Raw genomic sequence first — 18084 nt, forward strand, 5'->3', positions numbered from 1 at the left:
TTATCTGAGAGTACTTACAAAATAATACAAATTTTTGTAAACTTTGTAAACTTTTCTACGCTAGCCAGCTGACATGTGGCGTGCCGTCATGTCTCCTGAGGTTGTGGATTATGTTCCAAACTCGGCTCTGACATCACCCAAACCAGTTAGTCTGCACAGGTATCCTTTTAGTCTTTTAGTGACCAAAACCTAACCCATACTATACTTTCCCCATTAAAATGCTCAGTTTAGAAAATGTACCATTCCTCTCATCTCTACCTATCAAAAAGGCTGAAGGACAGGCCAGGTGGGCACAGCAACATCCAATCCTTTCATACATTACATCATGCTTTCATTAATTATTTGTTAATCTAACCGTGTGTGTGTGTGTGTGTGTGTGTGTGTGTGTGTGTGTGTGTGTGTGTGTGTGTGTGTTTGTGTGAGTAGAGAGGCTCCTGGGAGGGGAGTGTCTGTCAGTAACTCAGGGATAAATAGAGAGGCAGAGCTCAGAGTTTGTCAGAAGGCGGACCTGACAGGGTCACACACAGGACCAAGCAGGAGAAGGACCTCAGCATTTTGACCTTTTATTACAAATGGAGAAACATGAAGATGTTCAATACTGTTTTCAAGACRGAAACTCTTCTTGCAGAAAGGYTTTGCTATCGACATCTATCTACATAACACTGTACATCTTCTTCTCATTGATTTCAGCAGTTACAGTATTTTTGAACGTACTGGTGATCATCTCCATCTCTCACTTCAAGCAGCTCCACACTCCAACCAACCTGCTCATCCTCTCTCTGGCTGTGTCAGATCTCCTSGTGGGACTGATTGTGATACCAGTAATGACTGTAGCATTAATGGAACCATGCTGGGTTTTTGGGAAATATTTCTGTGTGTTTCATATCTACATAGATTTTTTATGTACTTCTTTATCTCTGGGCAATTTGGTCTTGATATCTATTGACCGCTATGTTGCTGTGTGTGATCCCTTATTGTACCACTCTAAAATAACAATAACAAGAATCATGTGTTGTATATCCATTACCTGGTGTTGTTGTATCATATACGATGCTGCTATTATAAAAAACTATGTAAATGTACAGATACCCAGTAGGTGTTTGAAAGAATGTACTACTGTTGAAGGGTCAATCTGGGTTAATATCACTGACCTTGTAATTACAACGGTTGTTCCGTGCTCTGTTATTGTAACCCTTTATATGAAAATCTTTGTGGTGGCCAGATCACAGGCCAGAAAGGTATTTTCTAAAGAGGCTGTCAGTGTGTCTGGTGTTAAAACTGTACAGGCTAATAAGTCTGAGAGAAAAGCAGCAACAACTCTATCTATTGTTGTTTTCAACTATTTCATTTGTTGGATTACATCTCTACTTATTTTCTCTTTTTTTTCTTTTTTAAGTGATAATTTATCATCACATTTCATCAGTTTTCTGGCATTTGTTAATTCCTTAATTAATCCAATAATTTATGCTTTCTTTTATCCATGGTTCAAAGTGACAGCTAAACTTATTTTAACTTTGAAGATAAGACGTTTATAGTTCCTATAATATGATTCACTAGTTCGGCAAACATCGGTTGGATATAGTTTTGTTCTTCAATTGTTGTAATTATTTCATGATACAATACACTGACATTACTTATCTCAGTGTTGTCATGATTGATACATGTGGTGTTGATACAGAATGATTTGTCTGGATTGGAATAGAATGACTTGGAGAAGGCATAAGAATGCATGAGCTTGTTTTATAAAGGACATTGTAGTCATTGTGGATTGTGTACTCCAAATACCTAAGTCTGTGGTTGTTCTGTGTTACTTAATTATAAATAGTATGTAAGTGTTCTCATAGTACATTCTGAGGACGTCATGAGTCATTCTGTATGTTGCTTAACATCTCCCTCTAGTGGCTCAATTGTGACACAACATCTTCATCAAGTGTAGTGAAGTTGAAATGTACAATACTGCATGATATCAGATAACCTCCAGGTCTAAATAACTTCTGTATTGTGTAAGTAGTTGANTGGTGATCATCTCCATCTCTCACTTCAAGCAGCTCCACACTCCAACCAACCTGCTCATCCTCTCTCTGGCTGTGTCAGATCTCCTGGTGGGACTGGTTGTGATACCAGTAATGACTATAGCATTAATGGAACCATGCTGGGATTTTGGGAAACATTTCTGTGTGTTTCATATCTACATAGATTTTTTATGTACTTCTTTATCTCTGGGCAATTTGGTCTTGATATCTATTGACCGCTACGTTGCTGTGTGTGATCCCTTATTGTACCACTCTAAAATAACAATAAGAAGAATCATGTGTTGTATATCCATCAACTGGTGTTGTTGTATCATATACAATGCTGCTATTCTAAAAAACTTTGTAAATGTACAGACACCCAGTAGGTGTTTGAAAGAATGTTTTATTGTTGAAGGGTCAATCTGGGTTAATATCATTGATCTTGTAATTATAATGGTTGTCCCGTGCTCTATTATTATAACACTTTATATGAAAATCTTTGTGGTGGCCAGATCACAGGCCAGAAAGGTATTTTCTAAAGAGGCTGCCAGTGTGTCTGGTGTTAAAACTGTACAGGCAAATAAGTCTGAGAGAAAAGCAGCAAAAACTCTAGCTATTGTTGTTTTCAACTATTTCTGTTGTTGGATTCCATCTCTACTTATTTTCTATTTTCTTTCTTTTTTAAGTGATAATTTATCATCATTTTTCACCAGTTATCTGCCACTTGTTAATTCCTTAATTAATCCAATAATTTATGCTTTCTTTTATCAATGGTTCAAAGTGACAGCTAAACTTATTTTAACTTTGAAGATAAGACGTTTATAGTTCCTATAATATGATTCACTAGTTCGGCAAACATCGGTTTGATAGTTTTGTTCTTCAATTGTTGTAATTATTTAATGTAACAATACACTGACATGACTTATCTCAGTGTTGTCATGATTGATACATGTGGTGTCGATACAGAATGATTTGTCTGGATTGGATTGGAATGAATTGGAGAAGGCATAAGAATGCATAAGCTTGTTTTATAAAGGACATTGTAGTCATTGTAGATTGTGTACTCAAAATACCTAAGGCTGTGGTTGTTCCATGTAATTTAATGATACATAGTAAGTATTCTAATAGTACATTCTGAGGACGTCATGAGTCATTCTGTATGTTGCTTAACATCTCCCTCTAGTGGCTCAATTGTGACACAACGTCTTCATCAAGTGTTGTAAAGTTGAAATGTACAATACTGCATGATATCAGATAACATCCACGTCTAGATAACTTCTGTATTGTGTAAGTAGTTGATGGTAAAATGCAAGAATATGCAACTATGGGTAACACTTTATAATAACATTCAGTAATAAACCATTTGTAAGGCATTTAGAGTTTGCTCACCTTTTAATATTAAGGCCACATTTCTGAAATGGTATTTAGCTTGGTTCTCTCACATTTATAAATAACTACTACAGTATATACATTAATTATTCAACACCACAGTGCAGGAGACCACAGCAGACACTTCAACCTCAACATACTGGGTATGAACACTACCACTACTCTCACTACATCACTGCTGCCAGGTCAGGGGTCACACCAGAGCAGCTCTCTCAGATACTGTTTACTCTGAATGAATATAGARATTGGGTAACACACTAAATAGTTTATAATGGATTAGTAAATAGTWTATTCATAMTTTATTTATCATTACTCCCATATTTATTTTATTTATTCACACATTTAYAATCAACTTTTATAGTATGTAATAATGATTCAGAAGATCATTCATCAGATGTTTGATAAATTAACGTATAAACCATTTACTGATCATTAGTAAAGTAGTTTTGCAGTCCCTAATCTAAAGTAAGGACTATTCATACTTTCTAAATACTTTATAAATGTTTTGAACAGTGACCTGTGTAATTTATCACAATAAGATGGACATGCTATTGGTAGATATTCCAGCAGGACCTGATGCTCCTTAAGTTCTCACAATGATCTAGAACATAACATATGGTCTGGGAGAGCCATAACTCACTGCTCTTTGACCTCCCTTCTGGAGGAAGGTGTTCCACAGAGGTAATGTTACTGGCCCATTCAACCCTCCGGCCAATAGGCAGCTTTGCAGCCTGTCCACCAACGACTTTGCTTCGGTCCCCATGGGTAGAGTTTGGAGACCTTTGTCAACATAGAAGGTGTGCTCGACTGACTCCTGAACATCCGTGTTGCCATCATGGTGGTCCTGAGAATGTTTCTGGAGGGCATAGATGGCACAGCAGGGACTACACATCCTTACGAAGGGTAAGACCTGCCATTCACAGGTGCTCGGCACTGCTTTTCAGTCCAAATAAAGATCCACAACATTTATCCACTGGACAAAACTAGGTCTGGAGTATGACTGTGGCGGTGAGTAGGTCCGGAGACATGTTGGACAAAACCCATTGTATCGAGGATGGCACCGATAGCCTTTTGGAGTGGGTCTCTGGATCTTTCCATGTCAAAAATGTGAATATCTGCCATGACTACAAGGTTCGATAGGAATTCAGGGAACTCTGCGAGGAACGCTATATATGTAAACAGTAGCTATAAAAAGTGATTGAGTAAGCTGCATAGAGTTCATGACTAGAAACTCAAAAGACGAAAACTTCGTTTTTTTTGTTGTTATAAATTGAAATTTGCTATCGTAAATGTTAGCAACACCTCCGCCTTTGCGGGATGCACGGGGGATATGGTCACTAGTGTAACCATCAGGCTTAAGCCATGTTTCAGTCAGGCCAATCACATCAAGATTATGATCAGTGATAAGTTAATTGACTATATCTGCCTTGGAAGTGAGGGATCTAACATTAAGTCGCCCTATTTTGAGATGTGAGGTATCCCAGTCTCTTTAAATAATGGCAGGAATGGAGGAGGTCTTTATTCCAGTGAGGTTGCTAAGGCGAACACCGCCATGTTTAGTTTTGCCCAACCTAGATCGAGGCACAGACACAGTCTCAATGGGGATAGCTGAGCTGACTACACTGACTTTGCTAGTGGCAGACTCCACTAAGCTGGCAGGCTGGCTAACAGCCTGCTGCCTGGCCTGCACCCTATCTCCTTGTTGAGCTAGGGGAGTTAGAGCCCTGTCTATGTTCGTAGATAAGATGAGAGCACCCCTCCAGCTAGGATGGAGTCCGTCACTCCTCAACAGTCCAGGCTTGGTCCTGTTTGTGGATGAGTCCCAGAAAGAGGGCCAATTATCTACAAAATTCTATTTTTTGGGAGGGGTAGAAAACAGTTTTCAACCAGCGATTGAGTTGTGAGACTCTGCTGTAGAGCTCATCAACCCCCTAAATGGGAGGGGGCCAGAGACAATTACTCGATGCCGACACATCTTTCTAGCTGATTTACACGCTGAAGCTATGTTGTGCTTGGTGACCTCTGACTGTTTCATCCTAACATCGTTGGTGCCGACGTGGATAACAATATCCCTATACTCTCTACACTCACCAGTTTTAGCTTTAGCCCAGACCATCTTCAGATTAGCCTTAACGTCGGTAGCCCTGCCCCCTGGTAAACAGTGGATGATTGCTAGATGATTCGTTTTAAGTCTAATACTACGTGTAATGGAGTCGCCAATGATTAGGGTTTTCAATTTGCCAGAGCTAATGGTGGGAGGCTTCGGCGTCTCAGACCCCGTAACGGGAGGAGTAGAGACCAGAGAAGGCTCGTTCTCTGACTCCGACTCACTGCTTAATGTGGAGAACTGGTTGAACGTTTCTGTCGGCTGAATGAGTGACACCGGTGAGCATTCCTACAGCATTTCGATCCAGAAACCATGAGAGAGTTGTCCGGCTGCGGGGACTGTGCGAGGGGATTTATCCTACTATCTGTACTTACTGGTGGTACAGACGCTGTTTCATCCTTTCCTACACTGAAATGACCCTTGGCCAACTACCACCCTATGGCCACAGCACATACTGAAAACAATCCCTGCCCACTGGCCACAGCACATACTGAAAACAATCCCTGCCCACTGGGCACAGCACATACTGAAAACAATCCCTGCCCACTGGCCACAGCACATACTGAAAACAATCCCTGCCCACTGGGCACAGACATCAATTCAATGTCAACTCTATGTTGGATAAAAACCCACAACGTTGATTCAACCAGTGTTGGCCCAGTGGGTGTAAAACTCTGCAGTAAAACTGTTTTTCAACTGGCCTCTTCAATCCAGCATTTTGGATATGAAATCGAATGTTTCATGAGGCGACATTATAGAACGTCACCTTTTACTTGAGGGTATTTTCATACATATGTTTTACCGTTTAGGAACAAAAACTAATTTTGTATCTAGTCCCCCCATTTGAAGAACTCATAAGTATTTGGACATCTTCACTTGCAGTGTATTAAAGGTTGTAACACTTTAAACGTAGTGTTCAGTTGAATTATGTATTTAGAAATTGGTTCCCTTACCCTGTAAACGGTCTATGAACTGCTCTAATGAGTGACTGCAATCCACACTTTGGTTTAGGTAGTCAGGGCTAACAAAGAAGAATGTTATCATTTTCAGAGAAACACGTTACTTCCTTCAGCACACTATTACAACAGTGTGACTGTTTTGGAATAAAATGTTCAATATATTTCCTTAAACATCCTCTGTTTTGGAATAAAATGTTCAATATATTTCCTTAAACATCCTCTGTGTTGTGAGCTTATTGTTTAACCATTGATATGTTCTAGGTCATTTTGAGAACTTAAGGAGCATCAGGTCCTGCTGGAATATCTACCAATAGCATGTCCATCTTATTGTGATAAATTACACTGGTCACTGTTCAAAACATTTATAAAGTATTAGGAAGTATAAAAGTCCTTAATTTAGATTAGGGACTGCAAAATGACTGTACAAATGATCAGTGAATGGTTTATAAGTTAATTCACTAAACATCTCATGAATGATCTTATGAATCATTATTACATACTATAAAAGGTGTTAATAAATGTGTGAATAATCAGCTTACTAAAACAACTGTGGGAGTAATGATACATGAATGATGAATAAACTATTTACTAATCCATTATACATTCTTAATTACAAAGTGTTATTATAAAGTGTTACCAATCTCTATGTTCATTCTGACTCCACAGCCTCTGAGAGAGATGCTATGGTGTGACCCCTGACCTGGCAGCAGTGATGTAGTGAGAGTGGTTGTGGTGTCTGCTGTGGTCTCCTGCACTGTTGTGCTTAATCATTCATGCATATTGTAGTTATTTATACATGTGAGAATCCCTAGCTGACTAAAATTTAACAAATGTGCGAGTAATGATTAATATATTCTTAACAAACTGTAAATGGCTTACAAATGGTTTATTACTTACCATTATAGTGGTATCCTTAATTGCATATTCTTGCATTTTACCCTCAACTACTTACACAATACACCATTGTGATAGACTTGGACATCTGATGTCATGCAAAACTGTACATTTCAACTTTACTGCTGAAGATGTTGTGTCACAATTGAGCCACTAGAGGGAGATGTTAAACAACATATAGAATGATTCATGACGTCCTCAGAATGTACTTTTAGAATACTTACATACTATTTATCATTGAATAACATGGAACAACAACAGACTTATGCCTTCTTATGCCTTCTCCAAGTCCTTCAAATCCAATCCATCCAAATCATTCTGTATCAACACCACATGTATCTATGATGACAACACTGAGATAAGTAATGTAGTGTATTGTTACATGAAAGAAGCAATTACAGCAATTGTATAACATAACTATATAAAACCTTTGTGAAACTAGGGAATACAATTATAGGAGCTTCAGAGTTAAAATATGTTTAGCTGTCACTTTGAACCATGGATRAAATAATGCATAAATTATTATTATTATTTATTAAGGAATTAACAAGTGGTAGAAAACGGATGAAAAGTGATAAATTGTCACTTAAAAAAGTTGAGTACAGATCCACAGGTGTTCGATGGGTTTGAGGTCAGGGCTCTGTGCAGGCCAGTCAGATTCTTCCACAACGATCTCGACAAACAATTTCTGTATGGACCTCACTATGTACACTTTGGCATTTTCATTCTGAAACAGGAAAGGGCTTTCCACAAACTGTTGTCACAAAGTCTAGAATGTCATTGTATGCTGTAGTGTTAAGATTTCCCTTCACTGGAACTAAGAGGTCTAGCTCAAATCATGAAAAACAGCCCCAGACCATTATTCCTCCACCACCAAACTTTACAATTGGCAACATGCATTGGGGTAGGTAGCATTCTCATGGCATCAGCCAAATCCAGATTTGTCACTCCAGGGAAGGTGTTTTTCACTGCTCCATAGTCCAACGGTGGCGTGCTTTACACCACTCGAGCCAACACTTGGCATTGCGCATGGTGATTTCAGGCCTGTGTGCGGCTACACGGYCATGGAAACCCATTTCATGAAGCTCCTGACGAACAGTTCTTCTGCTGACGTTGCTTCCAGAGGCAGTTTGGAACTCGGTAGTGAGTGTTGCAACCGAGGACAGAGGATTCCCGCTTTAACATTCTTTGAGCTTGTGTGGCCAACCACTTCGCGGCTGAGACATCATTGCTTCTAGATGTTTCCATTAAACAATAACAGCAATCAAATCAAATCAATTGTATTTATATAGCCCTTCTTACATCAGCTGATATCTCAAAGTGCTGTACAGAAACCCAGCCTAAAACCCCAAACAGCAAGCAATGCAGGTGTAGAAGCACGGTGGCTAGGAAAAACTCCCTAGAAAGGCTGAAACCTAGGAAGAAACCTAGAGAGGAACCAGGCTATGAGGGGTGGCCAGTCCTCTTCTGGCTGTGCCGGGTGGAGATTTATAACAGAGAACATGGCAAGATGTTCAAATGTTCATAAATGACCAGCATGGTCAAATAATAATAATCACAGTAGTTGTCGAGGGTGCGCAAGTCAGTACTCAGGAGTAAATGTCAGTTGCTTTCATAGCCGATCATTAAGGAATCTCTACCGCTCCTGTGGTCTCTAGAGAGTTGAAAACAGCAGGTCTTGGGACAGGCAGCACGTCCGGTGAACAGGTCAGGGTTCCATAGCCGCAGGCAGAACAGTTGAAACTGGAGCAGCAGCACGCCAGGTGGACTGGGGACAGCAAGGAGTCATCATGCCAGGTAGTCCCGAGGCATGATCCTAGGCTCAGGTCCCCGAGAGAGCGAGAAAGAAAGAGAGAAAAAGGAATTAGAGAGAGCATACTTAAATTCACACAGGACACCGGATAAGACAGGAGAAGTACTCCCGATATAACAAACTGACCCTAGCCCCCCGACACGTAAACTACTGCAGCATAAATACTGGAGGCTGAGACAGGAGGAGGGTCAGGAGACACTGTGCCCCTTCCAAGATACCCCCGGACAGGGCCAAACAGGAAGGATATAACCCCACCCACTTTGCCAAAGCAAAGCCCCCACACCACTAGAGGGATATCTTCAACCACCAACTTACCATACTGAGACAAGGCCGAGTATAGCCCACAAAGGTCTCCGCCACGGCACAACCCAAGGGGGGGCGCCAACCCAGACAGGAAGATCACGTCAGTGACTCAACCCACTCAAGTGACGCACCCCTCCTAGGGACGGCATGAAAGAGCACCAGTAAGACAGTGACTCAGCCCCTGTAATAGGGTTAGAGGTAGAGAATCCCAGTGGAGAGAGGGGAACCGGCCAGGCAGAGACAGCAAGGGCGGTTCGTTGCTCCAGAGCCTTTCCGTTCACCTTCACACTCGTGGGCCAGACTACACTCAATCATATGACCCACTGATGAGATGAGTCTTCAGTAAAGACTTAAAAGTTGAGACCGAGTCTGCGTCTCTCACATGGGTAGGCAGACCATTCCATAAAAATTAAGATATGTAGGAGAAAGCCCTGCCGCCAACTGTTTGCTTAGAAATTCTAGGGACAATTAGGAGGCCTGCGTCTTGTGACCGTAGCGTACGTGTAGGTATGTATGGCAGGACCAAATCGGAAAGATAGGTAGGAGCAAGCCCATGTAATGCTTTGTAGGTTAGCAGTAAAACCTTGAAATCAGCCCTTGYCTTAACAGGAAGCCAGTGTAGGGAGGCTAGCACTGGAGTAATATGATCAAATTTTTTGGTTCTAGTCAGGATTCTAGCAGCCGTATTTAGCACTAACTGAAGTGTATTTAGTGCTTTATCCGGGTAGCCGGAAAGTAGAGCATTGCAGTAGTCTAACCTAGAAGTAACAAAAGCATGTGACGCACCCATTTTTCTGCATAATTTTTGGACAGAAAGTTTCTGATTTTTGCAATGTTACGTAGATGGAAAAAAGCTGTCCTTGAAACATTCTTGATATGTTTGTCAAAAGAGAGATCAGGGTCCAGRGTAACGCCGAGGTCCTTCACATGCATTGGCACAGAAAACTATTGGTGAAAACTTATGTTGCGTTCCATGTATTTTATATGATTGGCATCAAAATGTTGGATATCTAATATCCCCCTAGATTATAATTGCCAGCTCTCATCGTGTTGTAGGCCTAATGAAACATGCAAGCAGATTGAGCTCGTCCGTGGTGGTCGGTGATCCCTCAACCTTCTGGCCCGTAGCCCTTCGTGGCATCGACTGTGCCACAAAGTATGCTGAAGTGGCAATGTCGATAACCACGTTTCTAAGCTCTTACTATGAGTCGAATTCTATGAGGGGGAGGGTGTGTACATTTGTTTTACAGTATAAGGGAGTTCAATGAAAATATTCCCAGTACATTTTGAACTGCCCCTAATTACTTGAAGTGCTTTTGAGATCACTGATCGATACACACTGAACCGAACTGGAAATCACATTTCTAGTCACATTAAAAAACATCAATGGGTGATTGGGTCCAATACATTTTGGTTGTTCTGATGTCTGACAAAAAGTACTTGTCCCATGATGTAACTGAGACAAAGTGTCCTCACTTGAAGAATATGTGTTCTAATTCAGTTCAGATGGACATTATCTAAACGTCTATGGAATTGTTCCTATGGAATCCCACTATTCATTCTGATTGAATGTGCTATAAGCGTGTACACCAGAAGTCATGCCCTCTCATCAACTTCCCTACTGTCAGCTTTCCTACACTAGCCAGCTGACATGTGACTACCATCTCGTTTCCTGAGGTTGTGGATATGTTCCAAACTATGCACTGACACACCCAAAACAGTTAGTCTGCACAGTTATCCTATTTCCCACTTGTGTTACTATATTTTTCCATTAATAATCTCAGAATGGTCTGTCCTGATGGGCTGCCCCCAGGTGGTAAGGGTAGGTAACAACACATCCACTACGCTGATCCTCAACACAGCGCCCCTCAGGAGTGCCCGCTCAGTCCCCTCCTGTCTCCCTGTTCACTCATGACTGCATGACCATATGACCAGGAACGACTCCAACACTATCATTATTTGCCGATGACACAACAGTTGTAGGCCTGATCACCTACAAAGATGGGACAGCCTATAGGGAGGAGGTCAGAGACCTGGACGTAGTGGCCAGTGATCAAGACAAAGGAGATGATTGTGGACTACAGGAAAAGGAGAGCGAGCACGCCCCGTTCTCATCGACGTGGCTGTAGTGGAGCAGGTTGAGAGCTTCAAGTTCCTTGGTTCCACATCACAAACAAACTATTATGGTCCAGCACACTAAGACAGTCATGAAGAGAGCACGACAAAGCCTATTCCCCCTCAGGAGACTGAAAAGATTTAGCATGGGTCCTCAGATCTCAAAAAGTTCTACAGCTGCACCATCGAGAGCATCCTGACTGGTTGCATCACTGCCTGATATTTGTAACTCCTCGGCCTCCGACCGCAAGGCACTACAGAGGGTAGTGAGTACGGCCCAGTACATCACCGGGGCCAAGCTTCGCCATCCAGGACCTCTATAGCATTTCACTGTAAGGTCCACACCTGATCGGCGCTTTGTGACAAATAACATTTGATTTGATTTGAATTGAATTGGAGAAAATGCCCCTTTTCTCTCATCTCTATCTATCAGTAAGGCTGAAGGACAGGCTAGCTGGCACAGCAATATCCAATCCCGTATTACATTACATCATGCTTTCATTAATTATTTGTTTATCCAAACGTTTGTTCATTTGTGTGTCACGTTTGTGTTGTGTGTGTGTGTGTGTGTGTGCGTGCGTGCGTGTGTGTGTGTGTTGTGCGTGCAGAGAGATCCTGGAGGAGGGGAGTGTCTGTCAGTAACTCAGGGATAAATAGAGAGGCAGAGCTCAGAGTTTGTCAGAAGGCGGACCTGACAGGGTCACACACAGGACCAAGCAGACAGGACCTCAGCATTTTTACCTTTTATTACAAATGGAGAAAAAGGAAGATGTTCAATACTCGTTTTCAAGAGAGAAACTCTTCTTGCAGAAAGGCTTGCTATCGACATCTATCTACATAACCACGTACTCTTCTTCTCATTGATTTCAGCGGTTACAGTATTTTTGAACTTACTGGTGATCATCTCCATCTCTCACTTCAAGCAGCTCCACACTCCAACCAACCTGCTCATCCTCTCTCTGGCTGTGTCAGATCTCCTGGTGGGACTGGTTGTGATACCAGTAATTACAATAGCAATAATGGAATCATGCTGGGGTTTTGGTGAATATTTCTGTGTGTTTCATTTCTTCATTACTTTTTTATGTACTACTTTATCTCTGGGTAATTTGGTCTTGATATCTATTGACCGCTATGTTGCTGTGTGTGATCCCTTATTGTACCACTCTAAAATAACAATAACAGGAACTATCTGTATTATATCCATTACCTGGTGTTGTTGTATCATATACGATGCTGTTATTTTAAAAAACTTTGTAAATGTACAGACACCCAGTAGGTGTTTGGCAGAATGTATTATTGTTGAAGGAATAACATGGGTTAATATAATTTACATTGTATTTACACTGGTTGTCCCATGCTCTATTATTATAACACTTTATATGAAAATCTTTGTGGTGGCCAGATCACAGGCCAGAAAGGTATTTTCTAAAGAGGCTGTCAGTGTGTCTGGTGTTAAAACTGTACAGGCAAATAAGTCTGAGAGAAAAGCAGCAAAAACTCTAGCTATTGTTGTTTTCAACTATTTAATTTGTTGGATTCCATCTCTATTAATTTACTTTGTTATTTCTGTTATAGGTGATCATTTAATAGCATATTTCACCAGTTATCTGGCACTTGTTAATTCCTTAATTAATCCAATAATTTATGCTTTCTTTTATCCATGGTTCAAAGTGACAGCTAAACTTATTTTAACTTTGAAGATAAGACGTTTATAGTTCCTATAATATGATTCACTAGTTCGGCAAACATAGGTTTGATATAGTTTTGTGCTACAATTTTTGTAATTATTTCATGTAACAATACACCGACATGACTTATCTCAGTGTTGTCATCATAGATACATGTGGTGTTGATACAGAATTATTTGTCTGGATTGGAATGGAATGAATTGGAGATGGCATAAGAAGGCATAAGCTTGTTTTTWTWAAAGACATTGTAGTCATTGTGGATTGTGTACTCCAAATACCCAAGTCTGTCGTTGTTCCGTGTTACTTATTGACAAATAGTAAGTAAGTATTCTAATTGTACATTCTGAGGACGTCATGAATCATTCTATATGTTGTTTAACATCTCCCTCTAGTGGCTCGTTTGTGACACAACGTCTTCATCATGTGTATTAAAGTTGAAATGTACAATAATGCATTATATCAGATAACGTCCAGGTCTAAATAACTTCTGTTTTGTGTAAGTAGTTGATGGTAAAATGCAAAAATATGCAATTATGGGTAACACTTTATAATAACATTCAGTAATAAACCATTTGTAAGGCATTTCCGTTTGCTCACCATTTAATATTAAGGCCACATTTCTGAAATGGTATTTAGCTAGGTTTTCTAACATTTATAAATAACTACTACAGTATATACATGAATTATTCAACACAACAGAGCAGGAGACCACAGCAGACACTTCAACCTCAACATACTGGGTATGAACAGTACCACTACTCTCACTACATCACTGCTGCCAGGTCAGGGGTCACACCAGAGCAGCTCTCTCAGATATTGTTTACTCTGAATGTAATAATGATTCAGAAGATCATTCATCAGATGTTTAATACAATTCTTATAAACCATTTACTGATCATTAGCAAAGTAGTTTTGCAGTCCCTAATCTAAAGTGAGGACTATTCATACTTTATTAATACTTTATAAATGTTTTGAACAGTGACCTGTGTAATTTATCACAAGAAGATGGACATGCCATTGGTAGATATTCCTGCAGTACCTGATGCTCCTTAAGTTCTCAAAATGACCTAGAACATATCAATGGTTAAACAATAAGCACACAACACAGAGGATGTTAAAGGAAATATATTGAACATTWTATTCMAAAACAGTCACACTGTTGTARTAGTGTGCTGAAGGAAGTAACGTGTTTGTCTGAAAATGATAGCATTCTTGTTTCTAGGAGTGACTGATTGCACTCATTAGTATCAAATAAAATAAATTATATTGGTCACAAACATGTGTTTAGCAGATGTTATTGCGGGTGTTGCTAATCGCTTATGCATCTAGTTCTGACAGTGCAGCAATATCTAACAAGTAATAACTAACAATTTCACAACAAATACCTTAAACACACAAATCTAAGTAAAGGACTGGAATTTAGAATATATGAATATATGGATGAGCAATGTCAGAGTGGCACAGACTAAGAGCAGTTCATAGACTGCTTACAGGGTAAGGGAACCAATATCCAAATCCATAAATTAGCTGAACATTACATTTCAAGGGWTACTACCTTTAATGCAAAACAAAATCAAATCAAAATCTAATTTTATAGTTTAGCAGATGTTATTGTGGGTGTGTGAAATGCTTTTCTTCCTAGCTCCAACAGTGCAGTAGTATCTAACAACTCACAAAAATACACACAAATCTAAAAGTTAAATATTGGAATTAAGAAATATATAAATATTAGGACAAGCATTGTCTGAGTGGTATTGACAAAAAATACAGTAGAATACAGTATATACATATGAGATGAGTAAAGCAGTATGTAAACGATATAAAAGTGACTAGTGTTCCATGATTAAAGTGACCAGGGATTCCATGTCTATGTACATAGGGCAGCATCCTCTCAGGTGCAGGGTTGAGTAACTGGGTGGTAGTCGGCTAGTGATGGGTATTTAACAGTCTGATGGCTTTGAGATAGAAGCTGTTTTTCAGTCTCTCAGTCCCAGCTTTGAYGCACATGTAGTGATCTCGCCTTCCGGATGATAGCGGGGTGAACAGGCCATGGCTCGGGTGGTTGTTGTCCTTGATGATCTTKTTGGCCTTCCTTTGACATCGGGCGGTGTACTTGTCCTGGAGGGCAGGTAGTTTGCCCCTGGTGATGTGTTGTGCATACCTCACTACCCTCTGGAGAGCCTTACGGTTGTGGGCGGAGCAGTTGCCGTACCAGGCGGTGATACTGTGGTCTCCTGCTCTGTTGTCTCGATTGTGCATCTGTAAAAGTTTCATGAGTGTTTTTGGTGACAAGCCGATTTTCTTCAGCCTCCTGAGGTTGAAGAGGAGCTGCTGCACCTTCTTCACCACGCTGTCTGTGTGGGTGGACCATTTCAGTTTGTCCTATAAAGTTTTAAGTTAAGGAACTTAAAACTTTCCACTCTCTCCACTACTGTCCCGTCGATGTGGATAGGGGGCTGCTCCCTCTGCTGTTTCCTGAAGTCCACAATCATCTCCTTTGTTTTGCTGACATTGAGTGTGAGGTTATTTTCCTGACACCACACTCCGAGGGCCCTCACCTCCTCCCTGTAGGCAGTCTCGTCATTGTTGGTAATCAAGCCTACCACTGTGGTGTCGTCTGCAAACTTAATGATTGAGTTGGAGCCGTGCTTGGCCACGCAGTCGTGGGTGAACAGGGAGTACAGGAGAGGGCTGAAAACGCACCCTTGTGGGGAGATGTAGTTACCTATCCTCACCACCTAGGGGCAGCCCGTCAGGAAGTCCAGGACCCAGTTGCACAGGGCGGGGTTGAGACCCAGGGTCTCGAGCTTGATGACGAGTTTGGAGGGTACTATGGTCTTAAATGCTGAGCTGTAGTCGATGAACAGCATTCTTACATAGGTATTCCTCTTGTCCAGATGGGTTAGGGCAGTGTGCAGTATGATTGCGATTGCGTCGTCTGTGGACCTATTGGGGCGGTAAGCAAATTGTAGTGGGTCTAGGGTGTCAGGTAGGGTGGAGGTGATATGGTCCTTGACTAGTCTCTCAAAGCACTTCATGATGACTGAAATGAGAGCTACGGGGTGGTAGTCATTTATCTCAGTTACCTTAGCTTTCTTGGGAACAGGAACAATGGTGGCCCTCTTGAAGCATGTGTGAACAGCAGACTGGGATAAGGATTGATTGAATATGACCGTAAACACACCAGCCAGCAGGTCTGCGCATGCTCTGAGGACGCGGCTGGGGATGCCGTCTGGGCCTGCAGCCTTGCGAGGGTTAACACGTTTAAATGTTTTACTCACGTTGGCTGCAGTGAAGGAGAGCCCGCAGGTTTTGGAAGCGGGCCGTGTCAGTGGCACTGTATTGTCCTCAAAGCAAAGAAGTTGTTTAGTCTGTCTGGGAGCAAGACATCGTGGTCCGCGACGGGGCTGGTTTTTCTTTTGTAGTCCGTGATTGAGATCAAGGATCTCTGTACTTTTCTCCGTTCATCTTTCCATTTATCCTGACTAGTCTCTCAGTCCCTTCCACTGAAAAACATCCCGACAGCATGATGCTGCCACCACCATGCTTCACCGTAGGGCTGGTGCCAGGTTTCCTCCAGATGCGACTCTTGGCATTCAGGCCAAAGAGTTCAATTTTGCTTTCATCAGACCAGAGAATCTTGTTTCTCATGGTCTGAGAGTCCTTTAGGTTCCTTTTGGCAAACTCCAAGGCTGTTATGTGGCTTTTACTGTGGGGTGGCTTCATTCTGTCCACTCTACAATACAGGCCTGATTGTTGGAGTGCTGCAGAGATATTTGTTAATATGGAAGGTTCTCCCATCTCCACAGAGGAACTCTGGAGCTCTCTCAGAGTGACCATCGGGTTCTTGGTCATCTCCATGAYCAAGGCACTTCCACCCGATTGCTCAGTTTGGCCGGGCGGCCAGCTCTAGGAACTTCTTCCATTTAAGAATGATGGATTCCACTGTGTTCTTGGGGTCCTTCAATGCTGCAGAAATGTCTTGTTACCCTTCCCCAGATCGGTGCCTCGACACAATCCTGTCTAGGAGCTCTACGGACAATACCTTCCTGTCTTGGTTCAGGCTCTGACATGAACTGTCAACTGTGGGACCTTATATAGACAGGTGTGTGACTTTCCAAATCATGTCCAATCAAYTGAATCWACCACAGGTGGACTCCAWTCAAGTTGTGGAAACATCTCAAGGATGATCAATGTAAACAGGATGCACCTTAGCGCAATTTCATGTCTCACAGCAAAGGGTCTGAATACTTATGTAAATAAGGTATTTCTGTTTTTATTTTTWATACATTTGCAAAAAAATCTAAAAACCTCTTTATGTGGTAAATAAAAAATTGTTTAATACATTTTAGAATAAGGCTGTTTCTTAACAAATTGTGTAAAAAGTCAGCGGGTCTGAATACTTTTCGAATGCACTGTACGTATGAAAATATCCTCAAATAAAAGGTGACATTCTATATTTAATCATTTGATCTCATATCCAAAGTGCTGGAGTAAAGAGCCACATTTCTTAAAATGTTTTCCTGCAGAGAGAAACAGAGGACAGGGACTGCTTTCAGTATGTACAGTCGCCAGAGTAAGGCAGTATAGTTCACAATCTGTGACAGAGGGATAACTTGACTTATTCTATTCTGATCAAAAAATAAAAAATGCAAGATTTTACAGAGTTACAGTCATATAAGGAAATCAGTCAATTGAAATAAATATGTTAGTCCCTAATCTATGGATTTCACATGATTGGGAATACAGATATGCATCTGTTGGTCACAGATACACTATAAATACAAAAGTATAGGGACACCCC

The 18084-nt window shown here is 41.0% G+C and overlaps 3 protein-coding genes across 3 annotated transcripts; all 3 read left to right on the plus strand.

Annotated features, from left to right (window-relative positions):
• Positions 1-437: 437 nt before the first annotated feature.
• On the plus strand, positions 438-1535 carry LOC112073478 (trace amine-associated receptor 13c-like). The gene has a single exon (XM_024140764.2). The coding sequence runs from the start codon at positions 573-575 to the stop codon at positions 1533-1535; it is 963 nt and encodes a 320-aa protein (XP_023996532.2). The 5' UTR covers positions 438-572.
• Positions 1536-1861: 326 nt separating this feature from the next.
• Positions 1862-2837, plus strand: LOC139025110 (trace amine-associated receptor 13c-like). The gene is made up of 2 exons (XM_070440158.1): positions 1862-1873; positions 2046-2837. The coding sequence occupies exons 1-2, from the start codon at positions 1862-1864 to the stop codon at positions 2835-2837; spliced, it is 804 nt and encodes a 267-aa protein (XP_070296259.1).
• Positions 2838-4270: 1433 nt separating this feature from the next.
• On the plus strand, positions 4271-13307 carry LOC139025111 (trace amine-associated receptor 13c-like). Its single transcript, XM_070440159.1, has 2 exons — positions 4271-4304; positions 12403-13307. The coding sequence occupies exons 1-2, from the start codon at positions 4271-4273 to the stop codon at positions 13305-13307; spliced, it is 939 nt and encodes a 312-aa protein (XP_070296260.1).
• The last annotated feature ends 4777 nt before the right edge of the window (positions 13308-18084 follow it).

The sequence above is a fragment of the Salvelinus sp. IW2-2015 genome, unplaced genomic scaffold (genome assembly GCF_002910315.2).
Source record: "Salvelinus sp. IW2-2015 unplaced genomic scaffold, ASM291031v2 Un_scaffold2273, whole genome shotgun sequence".
In the NCBI taxonomy this organism is placed as follows: Eukaryota; Metazoa; Chordata; class Actinopteri; order Salmoniformes; family Salmonidae; genus Salvelinus; species Salvelinus sp. IW2-2015.

Bases quoted from the DNA above. Each gene is read 5' to 3' on its own strand.
- LOC139025111 (XM_070440159.1), top strand. From the start codon at position 4,271: ATGGCACAGCAGGGACTACACATCCTTACGAAGG. The intron at 4,305-12,402 runs GTAAGACCTGCC...CTCTTCTTGCAG, and splicing joins ACTACACATCCTTACGAAGG to AAAGGCTTGCTATCGACATC.